Source organism: Oryzias melastigma, linkage group LG5 (assembly GCF_002922805.2).
Source record: "Oryzias melastigma strain HK-1 linkage group LG5, ASM292280v2, whole genome shotgun sequence".
NCBI classification, from domain to species: Eukaryota; Metazoa; Chordata; class Actinopteri; order Beloniformes; family Adrianichthyidae; genus Oryzias; species Oryzias melastigma.
The window spans coordinates 23,638,736-23,657,523 of NC_050516.1; the positions used below are offsets into that span (position 1 = coordinate 23,638,736).

Sequence of the window (18,788 nt, forward strand, 5' to 3'; positions counted from 1 at the left end):
TGTGTTGTTGTGATTCCTGTTTTGTATCAGAGATTAGAAGTGTTTCTCTGTTCTCTTTAGTTCTCAGTGTTCTGTTCCAATCTTTCCTGTGAAGAATAAAGTGGACGTGAACATCAGTCAGACCTTTTAACACCTACTTTACAATTCAACAATGTACCAATCATTGTCCTACTGTTGTTTTCCTCAATGGAATGTACCGATGCAGCAGTTTAAAACAACAAGAGGAGCATGCTGTCGACATTTTTAGATGAGGATTTACTCTGTAGAAATAGATTTCACTCTGAGGTTATGTGCTTTGGACTTTTTTCTTTGTTTAACGTTTGTTTTTCTTTTTTTCACTGTTTTAATTGTAGCTTATAAATTATAAGTTGTGTATATGCGCATAAAATCACCAACCAAAGTTTCATCTTTCTCACTTTTCCAGCTTCAGCCTGAATTAGACGCAGCCGTCTGAGGAGCGCCAGACAAACTTGAAAGGACCTGGTCGTATTTTCAAAAAGAAAAAAGATCCAGCTGTTCACTTGTTAGGATGGTTATTTACTTTAAATACCGCTGAACGCACTTCTCACGTGCATCTGATCAGATTGTAACCTGGCCACGCATGTGAAGAGACAAGCTGCAGCGTGCGCGAGGGGACCACGCGCAGTTCTCCAGCAGCGTCACCCAAATGCTACTTTTATCTCGACTAAAAGGAATAAATGTAAGTAAATCCCAAAGGGCCGCTGACAGAATCAAATGTTGGAATGGTTCTCCCTCAAAGGCTTCAAGAATGACTCGTACAATTCTCCCGAGCCGCCGTTATTAAAGTAGAAGCTGTTTACATCCCGCGGTCTCGTGGTCGAGGCGTGGAAAGAGGCGGACGGTTGCAATAAACTCACTCCTGATTGGCGACAGTACTTCCTGTAGATTCCATGACTCAGCTATGACTCAGACCAATCGCTGAAGATTGTTTGCAAATGGCGGTATCCGTTTCAGGAATTGACGGTGAAAGCGGCGGCCTACTTTCGGGAGGAGAGGAAGTAATGCATTTCCAATGGGGGACCTCATTGCTCGCTCTGTCCATTATTTTTACAGTCTATGGGATGGAGCTGTCAGAGCTGACTCTTCCTGGAGGGGGCGGTTCACATCCTGCTTACGTCAGGATGTTTTCACCCACTCGTTTTCGTGGGTATGGGAGGGGCTGTGGAGACAGTGCAGGTTTTTAAATGCATGAATGGATGAAAATGCCGCTTTTGGGTTCTTTATAGTGAGCAATGAACTGCATAATTTATTTAAAATCTCAAAAAGTAGAATTTTCATGTTGGGGCCCCTTTAAAATAGATCCAAAGATGATGGGAGTGACCTTTAATTATATAAGAGAACACTGAAAGAGTACTAAAAACACATGGCTAAAATGCCCAAATAAAATCCATGTTTGCTTTACTATTGTTTGTAAATTGTAATAAGACAGACGTAAAAATAAAATCAACTTCTGAGATCAGTTTTGTATCTTGGTTTGTAACCTTATGCCAATTGTCAGCACACGTAGAGGAGGGGACTGCATGTCCCATAAGTCCGCGCGGCTTAGCGCTTCCAGGTACATCCGTGACATATCGGAGCTGGCATGCGCACGCATCTCTCGGACAGAGCGGGCGGGCGGGGCGGGGCGCTGCCGCCGCTTCCTGTCATCTCGGTGTAACGGTCCGTGAGGATGGACGCGGCGGAGTGCGGGGTCAGGGTGATGTGCCGCTTTCGGCCGCTGAACGACACGGAGCGAAGCCGCGGAGACAAATTCATCCCCAAGTTCAGCGGGGAGGACACGGTGGTGCTGGCGGTGAGTGCAGGGCGACACGCGGCGTGGAAAAAAACACAACACCGCCGGGGGACACGCCCAGTGGGTGGGGGCAGGGATGGAGTCGGGGGTAATAAAGACGAAAAGCAGCAGGTGTTGGACCGGGACCAGACGGTCTGGTGGCTGGGGGTCAGCGTCTGACACAGAAGAGGACAACATCAGACTCCAGCAGGAGCAGGGTGTTTGCATTGGTCATTGTGATCTCCACAGCCTGGTATTGTGTCTGCAGGAGAAGAGCAGACTCAGAGCAAAACAAAGGGATTTCCAGGCTTTGGCCATAACTCTTCAAAAACGCAGTGAATTCACACGTACCTGTGGAACATGATTAGTCAAATCATTTAAAACACAACAGATTTAGTTGAAAGCAGTAAACAGGTCTTTGTTAAAAGCAATAAAAATGTTCGCCTAGTTTAAATTAGGATGACAAAGAGCTAAAACTAAGATGAGAGATTACAGACATTAAGAAATGATGAGGATCAGCTCAGATTGTATCCCACTATTATATATTTCTGAAACATTTACAATTTTTAAAATAATTTAGGGAAGTGGTGCCTTTCTCTATCCGCTCATTGACAACACATGTCAAAGGTTGCAATGAACGTTTTCATGGCAGCGTTTTTAGGGAAAATGAATAAAACCTGTGAGTATTTTCTGCAAAGTGACAGCAGCTCATCACAAAATTCGCCTCTAAGTTTTGGGTGGGACTGTTGGCGTTGAGTAAGCCTGCAGTGATATCCCCTTATCCCTTCGTTTTTTATGGAATAAATAAAGTATTGCCCGATTTGTGCGTATCTCAGGAATTATAACTCATATAATGCATTTTGTGGCGCTGTGGTTAGCGCTCTTGCCGCACAGCAAGAAGGCCCCGGTTCAAATCCCAGCTGGGGGATTTGGGACCTTTCTGTGTGGAGTTTGCATGTTCTCCCCGTGCATGCGTGGGTTTTCACCGGGGACTCCGGCTTCCTCCCACCATCCAAAAACATGCTTCATAGGTTAATTGGTGACTCTAAATTGCCCCTAGGTGTGAATGTGAGAGTGTATGTGTGAGTGATTACGGTCCTGTGACAGACTGGCGACCTGTCCAGGGTGTACCCCGCCTTCGCCCATCAGTAGCCGTGTTAGGCTCCGGCACCCCCGCGACCCCGAAAGGGACAAAGCGGTCAGGAAAATGAATGAATGAATGAATTAATGAACGTACAAAAGTACAAATATATATATATATATATATATATATATATATATATATATATATATATATATATATATATATATATATATATATATATATATATGTATATATTAGAGCTGTCAGGCGATTAAAAATTTTAATCGCGATTAATCGCGTTTTGACCTGAGTTAACTCGCGATTAATCGCAAATTTACATGTGGCCTTTTTTTAAGGAAAAAAATGTGTGGTTCGTGGAATTTAGCAGTTCTACATTAATTATGAAAACAAGAATGGTAAAATTAATAGTTTTCATGAGAACTACTTTATTTTCTAACATTATATTGAGATAAACTTTCTTAACAATAAAAGGCTGTAACATAAAATGCCTAACAAAAGCCCAAGTGCAAGTAAAGGGCATTTTAAATTCAAAACTTCAATCAACGTTCAGTAAAATAAAATAAAAAAAAACATCAAAAATAAAATTTCCATAACACTTTCATGTTCATTTTTTGTCAGGACCAAATCTTTTCCTCCTCTGCTGAACTGCAGTAATAAATGAAATAGAGATTTATCATTTCCAATGAACTTGTGTTTTTTAAAACATTAAAGACTGAGAAAAGCGGGATACACTGTGGATAGTTTGACAGTCTGTTACTGCCGCTGCGTTCTCTGGCTGCAGCTCAGCGGAGCTCACGTGATGAATATGCCGGCAGACAGACCGCTATGCTGGGGTTTGATCACGCTGAAACCTCCAGAACATTTAAAACGTCCCCCGGTGAGCTTGCTGTTCGGAACGTCGGGGGTCCGCAGCGCCGGACGCGAGCCGGTACCACCAGACGTGGTACTGGACGCGAACCGGAGCCGGGTTAGGATGCAGGAGCTCTCTAGGTCCTAGCGCCGGCCAGTTTTAGCTCGCAGCTCGGTTGGAGACCCGCCTGTGATCGAGTGAGAGCAGCCGGTGAATTAAAGGGCGGGACGCCCGCGCGCGCGGTATGGAAAGGCACGTATGAGAAAATCCGCGATTAATGCGTCAAAAAAATTGTCGGCGTCAAGCACATGTCAGATTAATGCGTTTTTAGCGCGACAAATCTGACAGCCCTAATATATATATATTATTTAAATACAGACCACTTCAAATTAAAACAGTTTGAAAATAACTACCGTAATCTTGCAAGTCTTTAAAAATTACACAAAACTACAGCATTTATTAAAAAATGAAATAAATCGATTAGAGTGTTTCCCTTGTTTATCGCAGGGGATACGTTCCATAAATATGCCATAAGTAAAGTTTTTGGAGCAGGATTATAGATGTTTCAATGTAGTAAAAACTCCTACGCGTTTTCTAAGACAGACGTGAACATTTTCATATTTTTCTCCCTTATTTAAACGATTAAAGTTCAAACCCTCATAGAAAAAAAAATCCAGGAATATTGAATGAAAACAAAGATCGGGTCCGGTCCAAGATAAATGTAGATTTGACAAACTGAACACGGTCGCTCTTATGGAAGAAAAAAAAAAATGAAAATTGACATTCGAGCTGAGAGCAGGCAGCACTTTATTTGGATGTTTGCATTGTTTTAGTGGCACATCGGACAGTTGATTCAATCCTCTGTGTGTCTCTCTCTCTTTCCCTCTCTCTCCCGGTCTGTGCTCTCTTGCTTCCACAACATCACGTTCTAGTTGCTTGGCCGTCTCATGTTGATGTTCGGGATCCCTCTGCGTCACTTTTTCACGTGTCCCTGAATTATCGCCCCCTGATGTGCGGGCCGCTCCCATTAAATCACTGGTCCTGAACCCGTGGTTTAATGGGAAAACATTGTACCGGTATAACAAAAAATCTACTTTCACCCCAGCCCAAATCTAAGGACAGGTGCAGCTCTTGCTAGTCTCCGCTGTTTTGTTTTCACTTGTTACAATGGTACGTAAAAAAGTAGCAAAGACGGAATTTCAGTGTGATTATTTCCACATCAGAACAACCCTTCTTTATCAAATGGTGAACTGGAATGCACCCAGACTCTAGGCATTAGCAAAAATGATGGCAATGATGCTTTTTTTTGACAAAATGTTTCCTGTGTTTCAGGGAAAGCCTTATGTGTTTGACAAAGTCCTTCCTCCAAACTCTGAACAGGTTCAGGTGTATGACTCTTGTGCAAAACAGATTGTCAGAGGTCAGCCCATTTGACTGATTAAATGTCCTTTTGTTTTTCAGTGTTTTTGTTGCTTTTTTTATGCATGCGTGTGTTACTCTTGTATTTACATGTTTTGTTGTGTTACATATATTTGTTTGTGTTCTGTTTGTGTTGATTGCTCTGTTTCATGTTCTGGATTTTAGATGTATTGGGAGGATACAATGGTACCATCTTTGCTTATGGACAGACATCATCAGGAAAGACTCACACGATGGAGGTCAGTGTGTGTGCGCATGTGTGCGTGTGTGCGTGCGGGATGTCTAGGTTCTTATGCTGTATCTTTGTTCAGGGAAACCTACACAATTCCCAGCTGATGGGGATCATCCCTCGCATAGCCAGGGACATCTTTGATCACATCTATGCTATGGATGATAATCTGGAATTCCACATCAAGGTGATTTTAGTGATGTCGTCACTGCATGTTGAAGCTGTCCATCTTATATTGCAAACTATGTTTTTGACGGTGAAACTTTGACTTTGTGCAAAATCCTTTAAATGATTTATTGTATTTTCTGGACTATAGGGTGCACATACAAGCCTAAGCTTTTTTCGAAAATCGTTTGTGCGCCTTATATGTGAACCAACTTCCAAAATCAGTAAAATGTTTTTGTGTAACTTTAGGAAGTCTCTGCTGGATTGACTGTCCGACCATTTCTCGCTGACACAGGAGCGGCGATGATCACGCTGTGCACATTTTAAGGGTCGTGCTTACATGTGCTCTATGGGTTTATGAACATGCGCTCAGCAGGTGGTATCCACATGGAGCAGCGCTGTCACGCACATAGCAGCAGGGAGGAGAATATTTTTCTATTGTGTAGTCACTCTTCAGTAGTGCTCCTCCGCCACCTACAATAGGGAGAACCTCTGAGCAGAAAGTTAAAGTTTTGGAAAATCCCCCAAATTTTATTTCAGCTTTTTTGTTTTCACGACTCTGTCCTTTAAAATGTCTGTGTGGGTGTCATATTAACCCGACCGGGCACACACCGCAATCAATAATTTCTCTTTTGTGATCATGTTTGGCACTTCTGTGCTTTGAAACAGACGCCACCCACAAGCAGCTCCCAAATCCGAGTCCCCAGTTGGTCATGGCGTTGAGTTGCTGCGTCTGTGCATGAAAATGTTAACCCGTGTTGAAGATTCAGTGTATGCTCAATGTGTGCCCAATTTGTACGAAGAGCTCACAGCCCGATTTAAAAACGTGCTTAGCAAAAGCGTTCCTTTGTTCGGTCTGGAGATGATCTTGTTACTACATCGTGTGCTGAAATGGACAGTTTTCCCCCAGGTGAAACTACAATGAAGTGTACTTCTGATTTTTAGCGCTGCTGAGACTCTGCGCTTCTCCATGCGTGTCTGTATGCCGCGCGCCGCGCAGGGATCCAGACTGACTTTACGCACCTGTTTTTCCAGCATGTTTGCTGACTGCGTGTGACTGCACAAGAGTCACTCGATTCAACACCGCTGAATCAGCATATGCATCAATCGTGCACGAGGACCAGCTCACGCACGCAGAAGTAGACAGTCCAGCGATGACTTTTCTGCTTGCGGGAGGATTAAATGCGCGCAGGAGCAGAGAAGCGCACTCGGGTGTCTGATCCATGAGGAATGTTTGGTTGAATGTTTTCTTTCACCTTTTTTTGTGCGCCTTATAACACGGTGCGCCTTATGTATGGACTAAGTACAGAAACAGACCCCTAATTAAGACTACGCCTTATAAGATGGTGCGCCCTATGGTGCGGAAAATACGGTACATCTTCTTAACGTTTTTGTAAGTTTTACTTGATGTTTATTAATTTCTCTTAATTTGCAGGTTTCCTACTTTGAAATCTATCTGGACAAAATTAGAGACTTGTTGGATGGTAAGAAGTGTTTCATAGTAAGAAGTGTTTCATGTTTGTCTTTAAGCTCAACTTTTTCAAATGTGACCTTTTGTTTCAGTATCAAAGACCAACTTGGCAGTTCATGAGGACAAAAACAGGGTTCCTTTTGTCAAGGTACAAACTTACATTCTTTTTCATTTGCATAAAAAATCAATATCAATCCATTAGATTTATTGTTTTATTACTAGGACTGTTGAATTTGTTAGAAATTTAAGAGTGATCTTGCTTGTAGCCTTCTACGCAACTGCAAGCTAAACACTTATAACAATAATAGATTAGATGTATCTGCGCTTTCCGGACGCTCAAAGCGCTTACAATGAATGTCCATTATTCATTCACACCTCATTCATACTTGGTGACGGTAAGCTACTGATGTAGCCACAACTGCCCTGGGGCAGGCTGACAGAGGCGTGGCTGCCAGTACGCGCCTACGGCCCCTCTGACCATACACATTCACACACCAGTGGAGCCACACTGGAGTCAACAAGGGTTAAGTGCCTTGCCCGAGGGCACGACGGTTGGCTGGCAGGAGCGGGGATCGAACCGCCTATCCTTCGTTCATTGACCGACCTGCTCTACCACCTGAGCCACCGTCGCCCCACTTAAACATATATACACTGTGGTTCAAAAGTTTGGGGTCACCAGAGAGGGGGAGCCACTGCTGCAAAGACTCTGTCACCTTCAGTAAAAGTTCTTTTAACAACCAGCAGACCCTGGTCACATGATCTGAGGGACCTGCTGGGAGTGTACGAACGACTGCACGAGGTCTTTTATGTAGACTGGTGCTTGGATATTAAAAGCTCTGCAAGTGAAAATCCTCATTTTAAACTACACTCTGAAACAAATGGGGAGCCAGTTCAGCTGGATTAACAACAGGGTGACATGTGAATACTTGGAGGATTTAGTTAAAAGCCTTGCAGCAGTGTTTTGGACAACCTGAAGCCGTTCTAGAGATTTTTTACTAAGGTGTGCAGATGGAGTTGCAATAATCAAGACGGGAGGAAATAAAGCATAAATGAGCATCTCCATCTCAGAATATGACACAACTGGATTTAAATGATAAAAACAAGAACTAACAAGTGCAGCGACACGAGAGTCAGGAGATAAAACTGGATCTAAGGTTACCCAGAGGTTTCTGACAGAAGGCCTGACAAAAGATGCAAGTGGACCGAGCCACTGGACTATCTGGTATTTGTCAGGAGCACAAACGGAGAAAGTTGTTGTTCATCCAACTCTTGACCGAATCCGGACACCTGCGTAAAATCTGTATTTTAAAAACATCCTGAGGTTTAAAAGACACATAAAGCTGAATGTCATCAGCATAAAAATGATAAGAAATGTCATTTAAAGAGCTTAAGTTCTGCTGCAAAGGTGGCAGATATAAAATAAACAGTAAAGTTCCCAAAACAGAGCCTTGTAGCACACCAGAAGAGAGAGATGCAGAGGAGGACTTAAACTTGGAGGATATCACGGAGAAGGATCTACCAGTGAGGTATGATGTGAACCAGTTTAAAGCGGATCCGGAAACTCCATCCCAGTTTAACCCGGTTAAGTCCAGCAACAGAAGCACGGAGCAGTTTCCTTCATCATCCTTCATCAGGATGTCATTCGTGACTCTGAGAAGAGCTGTTTCAGTGGAGTGAGCTCTGTGGAAACCTGACTGAAACTCACCAAGACACATCTGTCTAAAGCAGTTGTAAGTTGTTTATCAACAACTTCTAAAATCTTGGAAATAAATGATAGATTTGAGATATGTCTGTAACTGCTCAGGAGGGAGGGGTCAAGCCCAGGTATTTTAAAGGGAGGAAAGATGACAGCTTCCTTAAAATCCTCAGGAACTTGACCGGACAGCAGGGACGAGTTAATGATTGACAGGACGCAGGGACCAATGGACTGGAAGACATATTTAAGCAAAGATGTTGGCAGCACATGGAGGGAGCAGGAGGATGACTTCATTGTACCCACTAATCTGACCAGCTCAGGGAGACAAACAGGTGAAAATGTGTCTAAAATCACAGGCCGAGGTGGACTAGGAACAGAAACTAAAGCAGCTGTGTGACACAGAGTTCCTCACCAACCTGACTTTTTTAAATAAAATCTGATAAAAAACTTTTCACAATCATCATTTGAGTGGATGGGAACAGTAGGTGGACTGGGCATAGCAATACCACTAATGGTGTTAAACAGAACCTTAGGATTTCCTCTGCTTTTAGAAATGAGATTGCTGAAGTATGCAGCCCTCGCATCTCTACCAGCATAGATGAAAGTTAAAAGATCTCTTAGATAAAGGAGATGAACATGCAGGCAAGTTCTTTTCCACAAACTATTAACTTTTCTGCAGGACTGTTTTAGACGGCGAATACTGTCGTTTATCCAGGGAGATACTTTTATAAGAGGGGGAAGTCTAGTTTTAATTGGACTGACTTCATCTAAAGTGGAAGGACAATAACAGTTAAAAGACCCAGTAAAGCATTAACATCAGTACACAGAGAGAAATCCAAATGAAACGTATTAGAAAAGGCCTCAGCTGACTAGGAGTTTAGGATGCGAGAGCTGACTTCTCTGTGTGCAGGCAAAAGTGACACAGAAAATGACAGGTTAAAAAAAATACAAGGATGATTGGAAATAAAAATGTCCTCAGAAAAAACACGGTCAATATTTACCCCTAAGGTAAAAGGGAGGTCGAGCGTGCCACCTTAACATGTGTGGGCCCAGACACATGCTGGGTAAAATTAAAAGAGTCCATGACACTGCAGAAACCTCTGGCAAAGAGGTCAGAGCCATCATGAATATTAAAATCCCCCAGCACGATCAGCTTAGACAGCTTCATGGTGGAGGATAAAAAGTCTCTAAACTCCTTTAACCCTTCCGCTCTCTTTGGGGTCCAGATGACTCCAACCACATACTGATGTGTGATTCCTTCCATGACAAATGTGGACAAAGGTGGACAGGATTTTATGTCTGCCATGGGCATTAGTGAAACTCAAAAATCAATGATAAAAAAAGTTCAGCGCACTGTCTTATGGGGTCCAGATGACCCCACTTTTAATGTAAACAAGCTAAGGAAAGCGGAAGGGTTAAAAATATTCAGTTTGGTCCGGGTGGCGTGGTGGTAAATAACAACGCAGTAAAGATGGTTTTCTCCTCAATATTAATTATCTGAAGTTCGAACGATGAAAATTAACCAACGGTCACCGAGCTCCCCCCCCCCCCCCCCACGACCCGATGGCCGAGGCTGTTTGATGTAGAGGAGTAACCAGCCAGGCAAAGTTCGATGGGAGACAAGTGGTTGGAGTCCCGCTGCCAGGTTTCAGTCAGAAACATAAAATCCAAGTTTCTGGAGTTTCATTTAACAGAAACAATTTGTTTCCCACGGATCGGGTGTTGAGGAGCGCCATGCTCAGAGGGGCGGGAGCCCAACTGCTATTGCTAGCAACCATCTGCTAATCCACATACCACAGTGAGAGGCGGCCAGTCGGAAGAAATCTCTGGATAAACAGTCTTCAGGTAGCACTGCCTCAGGAAACCGGATCCTGCATGTCCGAGCAGTTACAGTTAGGAAAAACATCTGGGTCTGAGGAAGTCGACAGATGACAGCTAGCTAGGAACGCTCAATGTCCTCTACCGCATATTCCATGCTTCCATCCCAACCTGATCTTTACCTGGACGCCAGCTCTTTTTCCTCTCCTCTTCCACTGTGATCTGCATAGCCCCGGTAGGCCTTCAGTCTGGGCACCGGCTGGAGGCTCCGGATACAGGGAGCTTAGAACGCCGGCACAGGAAGACGAGGTATCTTTGCCAATCAATTAAAATCCAATAGACAAAAGTGTGATCCGGTCATAAACTAAAGCAGCTTAAACATTGTTTGCACAAAATAAAACTAAAAGCACAGAAATAAACAGAACCCTAAATTTCTGTGACAGACTGCTGCTGGCAGCGGCTAAGCCAAGCACAGGGGCCATCTTGCCAGGGACAGGAACACAGTCCTAAATCCTGCCCTAAGTCCTAAACTTTAGGACACAGTTTTAGAGATGTTAAGTTGCAGACAACATTTTTGCAACCAAGTTGTGACATAAGACATAGTTTTAGTGAGTTTTCAGTAGCACGTCTTTGGAGGAGCCGTGAACAAAAAAACAGTGTCGTCTGCATACACTCTGCATTCAGTTTCAGGACAGACAGAAAGCAAATCATTGACGTAGAGACTAAATAAAAGTGGACTTAAGTTCATCCCTGGGGGACCCCAGAAGTTTGCTTAAGAGGACTGGATCTGCAGTTGTTGATTTTTACAGATTGTCTTTAATCACACGGATATGATTCAGTCCAGTTTGCAGCGATTTGGGGGAAATTTAATTTTAGAAGCTTGTTGAGAAGAACAGAAGGATTTACTTAATTAATGTCTGTTATGTCTAGATTTAACTGACAACTTTAGGCAACAATCTAGTTCTTTCATCAGTTTTAGAATAGATGTATTTAAACCAAGGAAGGCCATTCTTTCTAGCTTTTAGTTGAATTTTTCGTGTTTATTGCTGGATAATTTGTTGCATTTTATTTTTAAAAACTCTGTAATGTCCTCATCTAAACATTTGCCTCCAGCTAATTCCTCCCAGTTTAGTTCTCTAATTAAGTCTTGAAAGTTTTGTTGTTCCTGTTTTGGTATTCTGTAGATTTCCGTAGTTTTCAAGGGTTTGAAACGCCTTTTATTTAATTAGCGCGTTAAACTGAAGCCCCCGCCGCGTGTGGGAGGAGAAAAAACTTTTCTCAAACTCGTCATGGAGGACGTAGATACTGAAAGATCAGGTTTACTGCAAATTAGGATTCTTACTGCAAATTAGGATTCTTTGACCAAAGCAAAGTTTGAAGAAAAAAATATTTCTAACAAATATTATTTCTAACCTTGTCAATACCTTGACATTTTTGTGTTTATTTTACAACTCAATTGGTAAACAGAAGAGCGACTTTTCATGAAAAACACTAAATTGTCTTTGGATTTGAATGGTAGACTGATGCAGTCAAGCCTTTAGACTTTTGTGTCTCCAAATAGTGATGATCCAACCCTGTTGAATGAGGTCAGGCCACTGAAAGATAAAGCTAGAAGATGTTACAATGAATCAAGACAGTTAATTTGATTGGACTCTGTGGCCCATAATAACTTCATGAAACCACTACTTACTGAGCTGCTGAAATACAGAAACATACTGAGTATACTGTGCGGCAATGTGCGTCTTTTGGTAATGACGTGACCCACTTACGGCTTACAAAGCTTCCCTGCATAGTTGCATATCCTTTTATGCTGCTCTGTCATTGTTGCAACAACTTTGTTGAACAGAAAGCAAAGATATTATAGGTTTAGCTTTTCTAAAGTCCTTTTGCTTTTTACACAGTCTCAGTATAGGTTTTATGCACATTGATGGATTTATAATTGAGTTCAACAGAGTGGAATGTGCAGAAGCTAGAGAGATGAAGACAACTTTTTTCCTGAAATAATGATAATCCCTGGGGTGTCCACTGATCTCCATCCAGATTGGGTCCTTAGGCAAGACCCTTGACGCTGCTGCCTAACTGGGTCCCTGCTAGGGCTGTAACAAGTATCCGGGTGCTCGGGTACTCGCGATTTGCTCCCGAAAATTTGAGTACAGATATTCGTGACGTCCAAGATGGCTGATTCGTGATCTTTGTAAATGTAGTAAATTGTAGTAAAATATGATCAAAATATCACCTGGGGATGAAGTATTTTTGCTCTGAAATGCAGATTAATGTTGGATTTTAAGTTTACGAACTAAAACAAAGAGCCGCGGTTCTGCCAACGGAGGTAAACACATCTTCGTGACGGTAAAGCTTCCGGTTTTCGAAGTAAAACTAGCGAGAGCTTTTTTCTGTTCAGAAACTGAGACTGAAGTTCCGCTCACAGACATAACTTCTGAAACAATGAATTAGCTTTAACATCGGAGCATTAGCTTCAGTGTTTACATTCTTTAGGTTATGATAACTCTTCAACATTTGACGGAATTAATGAGACTCCAGTTTATTCTGAAGAAAGGCGGATGTAATCAACGTGAATCAGATGATTCTGCAGCGAAAGAAGACTTTTCATACGAGCTCTGCACCAATATGTGATTCTTAGAACTTAAAATATTGAAGAACTTTGAGGCAGTGTAAATTTTGACAGAGAATTTTAATTTAGTTTTAGTCATAGTCTTTTGACTAAAATGGGGTTTAGTTTTAGTCGCAATTTAATCATGTTGATTCTATTAATTTTAGTCAAATTTTAGTCGACTAAATTACAGTAGATATTTAGTTGACAAAAATATGGAATAAAGATAAAGCATTTCAATTACATTTACAAAGTATAATCATATGAATAACACGCAAAGATTTTACTAATTTGTAAAATAACATTTTACTTCACTTAGCTTTCCAAACTTGTCATTTCTGCGAATTCAGCTTCAACAGCTTAAAACACATTAAAAGAAAAAAATTATATAATTATAAATCCATCCCATTTCTAATAAGAAAGTGTCTATTCACACGTAATTTTCAAAAAATGTGCAGGCAGTGCTAGTCTTTTTTCTCAGTCACACAGACCCAGAGTAAAGGGTTAAGGTTAGGATTATGGTTATGGTTATGGTTAAACAAGCAAATGTTTCCTGAGTGCTGCTGTCTCTGCAGCTCATGGCTCCACCAGGGGATGGGTCAAATGTGGAGAACATATCTCACACATTTAGGAGTGTGACAGTTAATGGGACTTTTAAAGTTTAATTTTAAATACGTGCGGCCAACAAAAAAAAAAATAATCCAGCCTTGCACAAACTTAAAATACGTGCTGGAAATGCACCAACGGGATTCTGGCTGCACGTATTACATGTGGACAAAACATGAATTTCCATCACATTCTGTGCTGGTCACATGTAAATATGTGTAAATAACATCAGCCTTATTCTAAATGTCTGAACATTAAAAAAAAAAAAACTTGTATTGAGGAGCTAGTCAAGATTAAAAATGCATAAAAAACATTCACTAGGGAGTAAGCTGTCCAGGACACCTGTGAGCATGTTATATGTGCTTGACCAGCATGTGTTCCGTGTACTGTAATACCACCGCCGGCCAGTAGAGGACGATGTTGTCATGTAAGACGTGTTGGAGTTGGAGATTAGAACGGTGACTGATTGTGGATCTGAAGAAGCAGCGGGGCTGCTAGCGCTTGGAAATACACAACAACATCGATTTATAACTTTACAAACGTCATGCTAAAACAATAAAGCCAGACTTACATTTAAATGTAAACCTCTGAGCTTCAGAGCTTCACCCGCGTGAAGAAAAGCGCTTCTCCACCGCGCAGTACCGGCGCTAATTAGCTTGGCGAGAGTAACTCCTTAAAACAACCATGTCAGATAAAATGCCACAACAGTTTGAAGGGTCGGGGAGAATTCGGATTCAGTCCAATACTCTGGAAATAATCGTGTTTGTATGTTTACCTTTGCTGGATTTCAGGCTGGCTTGTCTGCAAACGTCGCTTCAGGTTTTCTTGTGTTTTTGCCTGTGATGGTCGCTCCACACAACGTCTTGTTGAGGGTGGTGTTAAATGTAAAATGTGTCCATATATGTACTTTTCTTTTCCACCTACATCACAGACATAATTCATTGAATTAGCGTCTTCCCGGGCGGGCTGGAGGGCTCTGTGTTCTGATTGGATTGCTCTGCATTTGCTCCCGCCCTCCTCCACTAGCAGTCATTGTGATTGGATATCGTCTTCGAAGAGCATTTTCGTTTCGTTTTTATTCGTTGACGAAAAAGTCTATCAATTTAGTTAAAGTTTTCGTGTCTGGGCGGGAGTTTTTGTTTCGTTTTTGTTTCGTTTTAGTTGGGTGAAAAATGTCGTTGACGAAGACGATGACGAAAATTAACACTGCTTTGAGGATAGAAAACTGTGGAGAACATTTTCAGATTCTGTTGTTAAATGATCCAAATCAGCAGTGATTTTTATTCTTTTTATGTTGTTTTACTGCTGAACCAGAAGATTGACAAAAAAAAGTATAAATGACAGAATTTCTTTTCATCTGAATCTTTGTGTTTTTTTTTTAAACCAGTTTTGTTGATTCTGATCTCCTGTTCTAAATAAATGTATAAATGATGATTAAATTCAATAATTTAAATTTTCATCCGTCCAGCAAATAGACATACACATAGCAATAAACATATTAAAAAGTAAGAATCGTTGTTTGATCCGTGAATCGTTGAGCTTGATCCGTGAATCGTTGAGCTTGATTCGTGAATCGAATCGGATCGGCACCTAAGCAATGATCCAGAGTCCTAGTCCCTGTGCCCCTCAAGTACAGGGTTGTGTCAGGAAGGGCATCCGGCATAAAAACTCACCACAAATCAAACCAAATCACTGATGCAAAACAGTGGCTGCTGTTTTGCTGTGGCGACCCCAAAATAGGATAAGCCGAAAGGTGAAGATGAATGGCAAACAGTTTCAAAGTTACTGTGGGGTAAAAAGTCTGTAGTTAGGCATCAATGTTCAAGTTCTCTCTTCAAAGATGAGAGGTCTGTAAAGTTCATCATGGCTACACTTCAACTATATGAGACAAAATGGGGGGAAATAATCAAGGAAATCACATTGTCGGACTTTCAATTAAATAATTGGTAAATTTCTTGGCAAAACAAGTATTTGGTCACCTACAAACAAGCAAGATTTCCAGTTCTCACATATTTATAACATTTTAAGAGGCTGCTCTCCCTTCCACTGATTTGAACCATTTAAAGGTATAAAAGACACGTGTCCACACCTGAAACAGACACACTGCAAACTTCACTATGGCCAAAATTGTAGATTTGCAACACAAATGCATGTTGCTATGAAACAATCAATGGTGAGAGCACAAGTTGCATCATCCCTCTTGTAAAGCATGGGGGTGGAAACATCATGCTTTGGGCTGTTTTTCTGTAAAGGTACCAGGTCGACTGGTCCGTGAAAACGAAAGAATGAATGGAGCCATGGAAGGAGAAACTTTGAGTGAAAACCGATTCTTTTGGCCTATTTTGTTTCTCATAGTTGCATTGTACCCATGATGAAAATGACAGACCGCTTATCTTTTTAAGTGGAACGACTGGTGGCTGAATAAATCCTTCTTTAGCCCACTGTATGAACGTTAGCTTGAAGATTGCTCCAGAGCCAAATTTTTGTACTGGATTCTCAGGTTAGCAGTGGAAGCAGTTTGTCTTCACGCTGCTGATTGCTTTCACATAAAGACTTCATGCTTATTGCAAACAAAATGTAAAGTGCTGGATGCCTCTTCTTTTGAGCTTTAAAAACAAAAGAGTTATTCTGATCATTTGTTCTGAGCAAGGTCTGAAGTCAGATTTTGCCCCTAAGTTGAGAACAAAAATATAAAGTTAGAACTTTCAAATTACAAATGAAATGTTTTGAGTAAGTTCCAGCTTCGTTTTCAAAACCTTTTTCTTTGGTTACAAAACACGTTTGCATTTGTGACCTTCATAAACCTGGTTAATACTGAGCCATTTCACACCAATGTACACCTGAGCCGGTACAGGTACCACATGCGGTCGACCTGCAAGATCGGCTCGGGTTCTTGCGGCTTGATGACGTATAAGATTGTGATTGGTCCAGACCATTAGACCACTGTCACGTGACACGGGGAATGACACACTTCTGCCATAACAATGCACGGACTCTTCCCGAGTAAAGAACCGAGGAGGTCCAAACTAGTACGCAGAGAATCACAAAAGGGGGCGCAATATTTACAATCAACCCCAAAAAACCTTGAACACAAAGTAATTCAATCAAGGGGAATCATCACAGGATAATGATCATTATTTTAATAGAGAGAAATCAGGCTGGGAACTGTGAAGCTTGTGCTAAAGTGGATGCTGGCGAGTAGCATGCTAGCTTGTTGTTGGTAACATAAAAAATAGAAGGAATTGGTTATTCGCTTGTAATTTTTTCAAAATACATCCTGGCAGTGTTGAACTTCTTTTTGGTCGCACAGACCGGAGGAAATCCCACTGGAATATGCAGCTCACTTTCTGCTCAGTGACATAAACACTGAGGAGAGCAGACGTTAGTGAAGGAGCTATCAATGCAAAATAATAAATAATAGCCCGAGCAGATCTCAACACTTTTTTTCTTTCTTTCTTTCTTTTAAAATAAACTTTATTATAAACATCAGTTTCAGTACAGAAAAATGGTGCAAAATAGCTAACTCGTTGTCTAAGTTACCATAGTGTGACGTCATCACTAGTCGCAAGCCCCCGAGCCGATCTTGCAGGCCGAGCATATTTGGTACCTACACCGGTCCATATGCCCCAAACCTCCATGACTTTAAAGTCCCCCTATGACATTTTTTTTAAATTAAAAAAAAAAAAAAAACATTCTCAGTGGTATTTTAATTATGATCAAGAGAATGTATATGTTTTTAACCAAAATCCCACAACCTAAATGTCTTAAAAACCAATTTTCCATGTTGATCTGAAGCCTTCGTCTGCAAAATACCCTCTGAGGGGGCGTGGCTTTTGGATCTGATCGGAGCTGCTCCGTCCCTGTCTAATTATGATAGCTCTATGTCTCACTAGTGTAAATCTTCACTGCTGCTACATACATTTGTCTAGCAGTTTCATTCTGATCTGGATGTCAGCTGGACGAGGAAGTGAAGATCTTCATGGACAGAACTTCCTCCAAAATCCTGATTCTTTCTCCTTCCAGTTCACCAAAGACTCTTTTAGCTAATTCTCCAATGTTTATTGACTGTGATCAATACATTCAATCATTGGTTTCTCAGAGTTCTTGATAAAATAACCAAAGCTAACATCAAAATGCTCTTTCATTGATTTACAATCCTTTCCAACTGCGGTCAAATGAGCCGCCGTTCACATTTCCGTGGTCACATCAAGAAGCTCCGTGGAGTCTGGTGGAGATTTTCCAGCGTTCTCAGTCCTGCTACCGTAAGTATTGGATGAAACTCACACCAAAAATCCAGTGATGCTGATTTGACCACAGAAATGTGAACGGCGGCTCATTTGACTGCAGTCAATGTGAAGATACCATCTTCTCTTCTCCAGAACCTGAACTAGACACTAGGAACAGATGAGGGTTTAGTGCATGTGCAGCAGAGCTGTTGATGGAAAGATCATTCATTCAAACAGAGTCTGTCCAAGACACTTTGATTGATTTAAAAGGAGAAATACTCGGAAATGTAAAAACAAAATGATTTCTTATTACATTTGTTCTCTTTCAGAAGAAAAATGACACACAGACATGTTAAAAACTCTTAAAACAGGAGTTTCATGGGAGGGGGACTTTCGTGTTTTCTGCAGTGCTTTCTTTGTCCACAAAGTGACAAGTAACAGCAAGATATGCCTTATTGGATGTCCAGACATTCATAGACTAACAGCAGAAAGAGATGGACCTTATTTGTCATCTAAAGATCAAATGATTCCAGACTTGGACATTTCTGCTTATTGGAATGATTCATGAAGTCAGAAGTTGAACCAGGAAAAGATCCAGCAGACACAACAGGAGCAAATCCACAGCAATACATGTCAATATTGTTTCCTGTTTAAATGTGATGTGGTGCATTCAAATGAGACGCTTCCTGTGTTAGTCACATGATCATTGTCCTAAAGCAGGGGTCTCAAACTCGCGGCCCGCGGGCCATCTGCGGCCCGCAGGATGATAATTTGCGGCCCGCGTCTTCATATGAAAGATT

The 18,788-nt window shown here is 41.5% G+C and overlaps 1 protein-coding gene across 4 annotated transcripts in view; it reads left to right on the top strand.

Annotated features, from left to right (window-relative positions):
• Positions 1-1,389: 1,389 nt before the first annotated feature.
• Positions 1,390-18,788, top strand: part of LOC112139873 (kinesin heavy chain) — a 65,224-nt gene continuing 47,825 nt past the window's right edge. For 2 of the 4 annotated variants that reach the window (XM_036211997.1, XM_036211998.1), the window contains exons 1-5: positions 1,390-1,813; positions 5,332-5,405; positions 5,478-5,582; positions 6,996-7,044; positions 7,124-7,179. In XM_036211997.1, coding sequence (XP_036067890.1) covers positions 1,411-1,813; positions 5,332-5,405; positions 5,478-5,582; positions 6,996-7,044; positions 7,124-7,179 — 687 coding nt within the window. In that variant the 5' untranslated portion in view covers positions 1,390-1,410. Of the gene's footprint in view, positions 1,814-5,079; positions 5,168-5,331; positions 5,406-5,477; positions 5,583-6,995; positions 7,045-7,123; positions 7,180-18,788 lie in introns of all 4 variants that reach the window. The other 2 variants (XM_024262710.2, XM_024262711.2) reach the window with 2 other exon arrangements.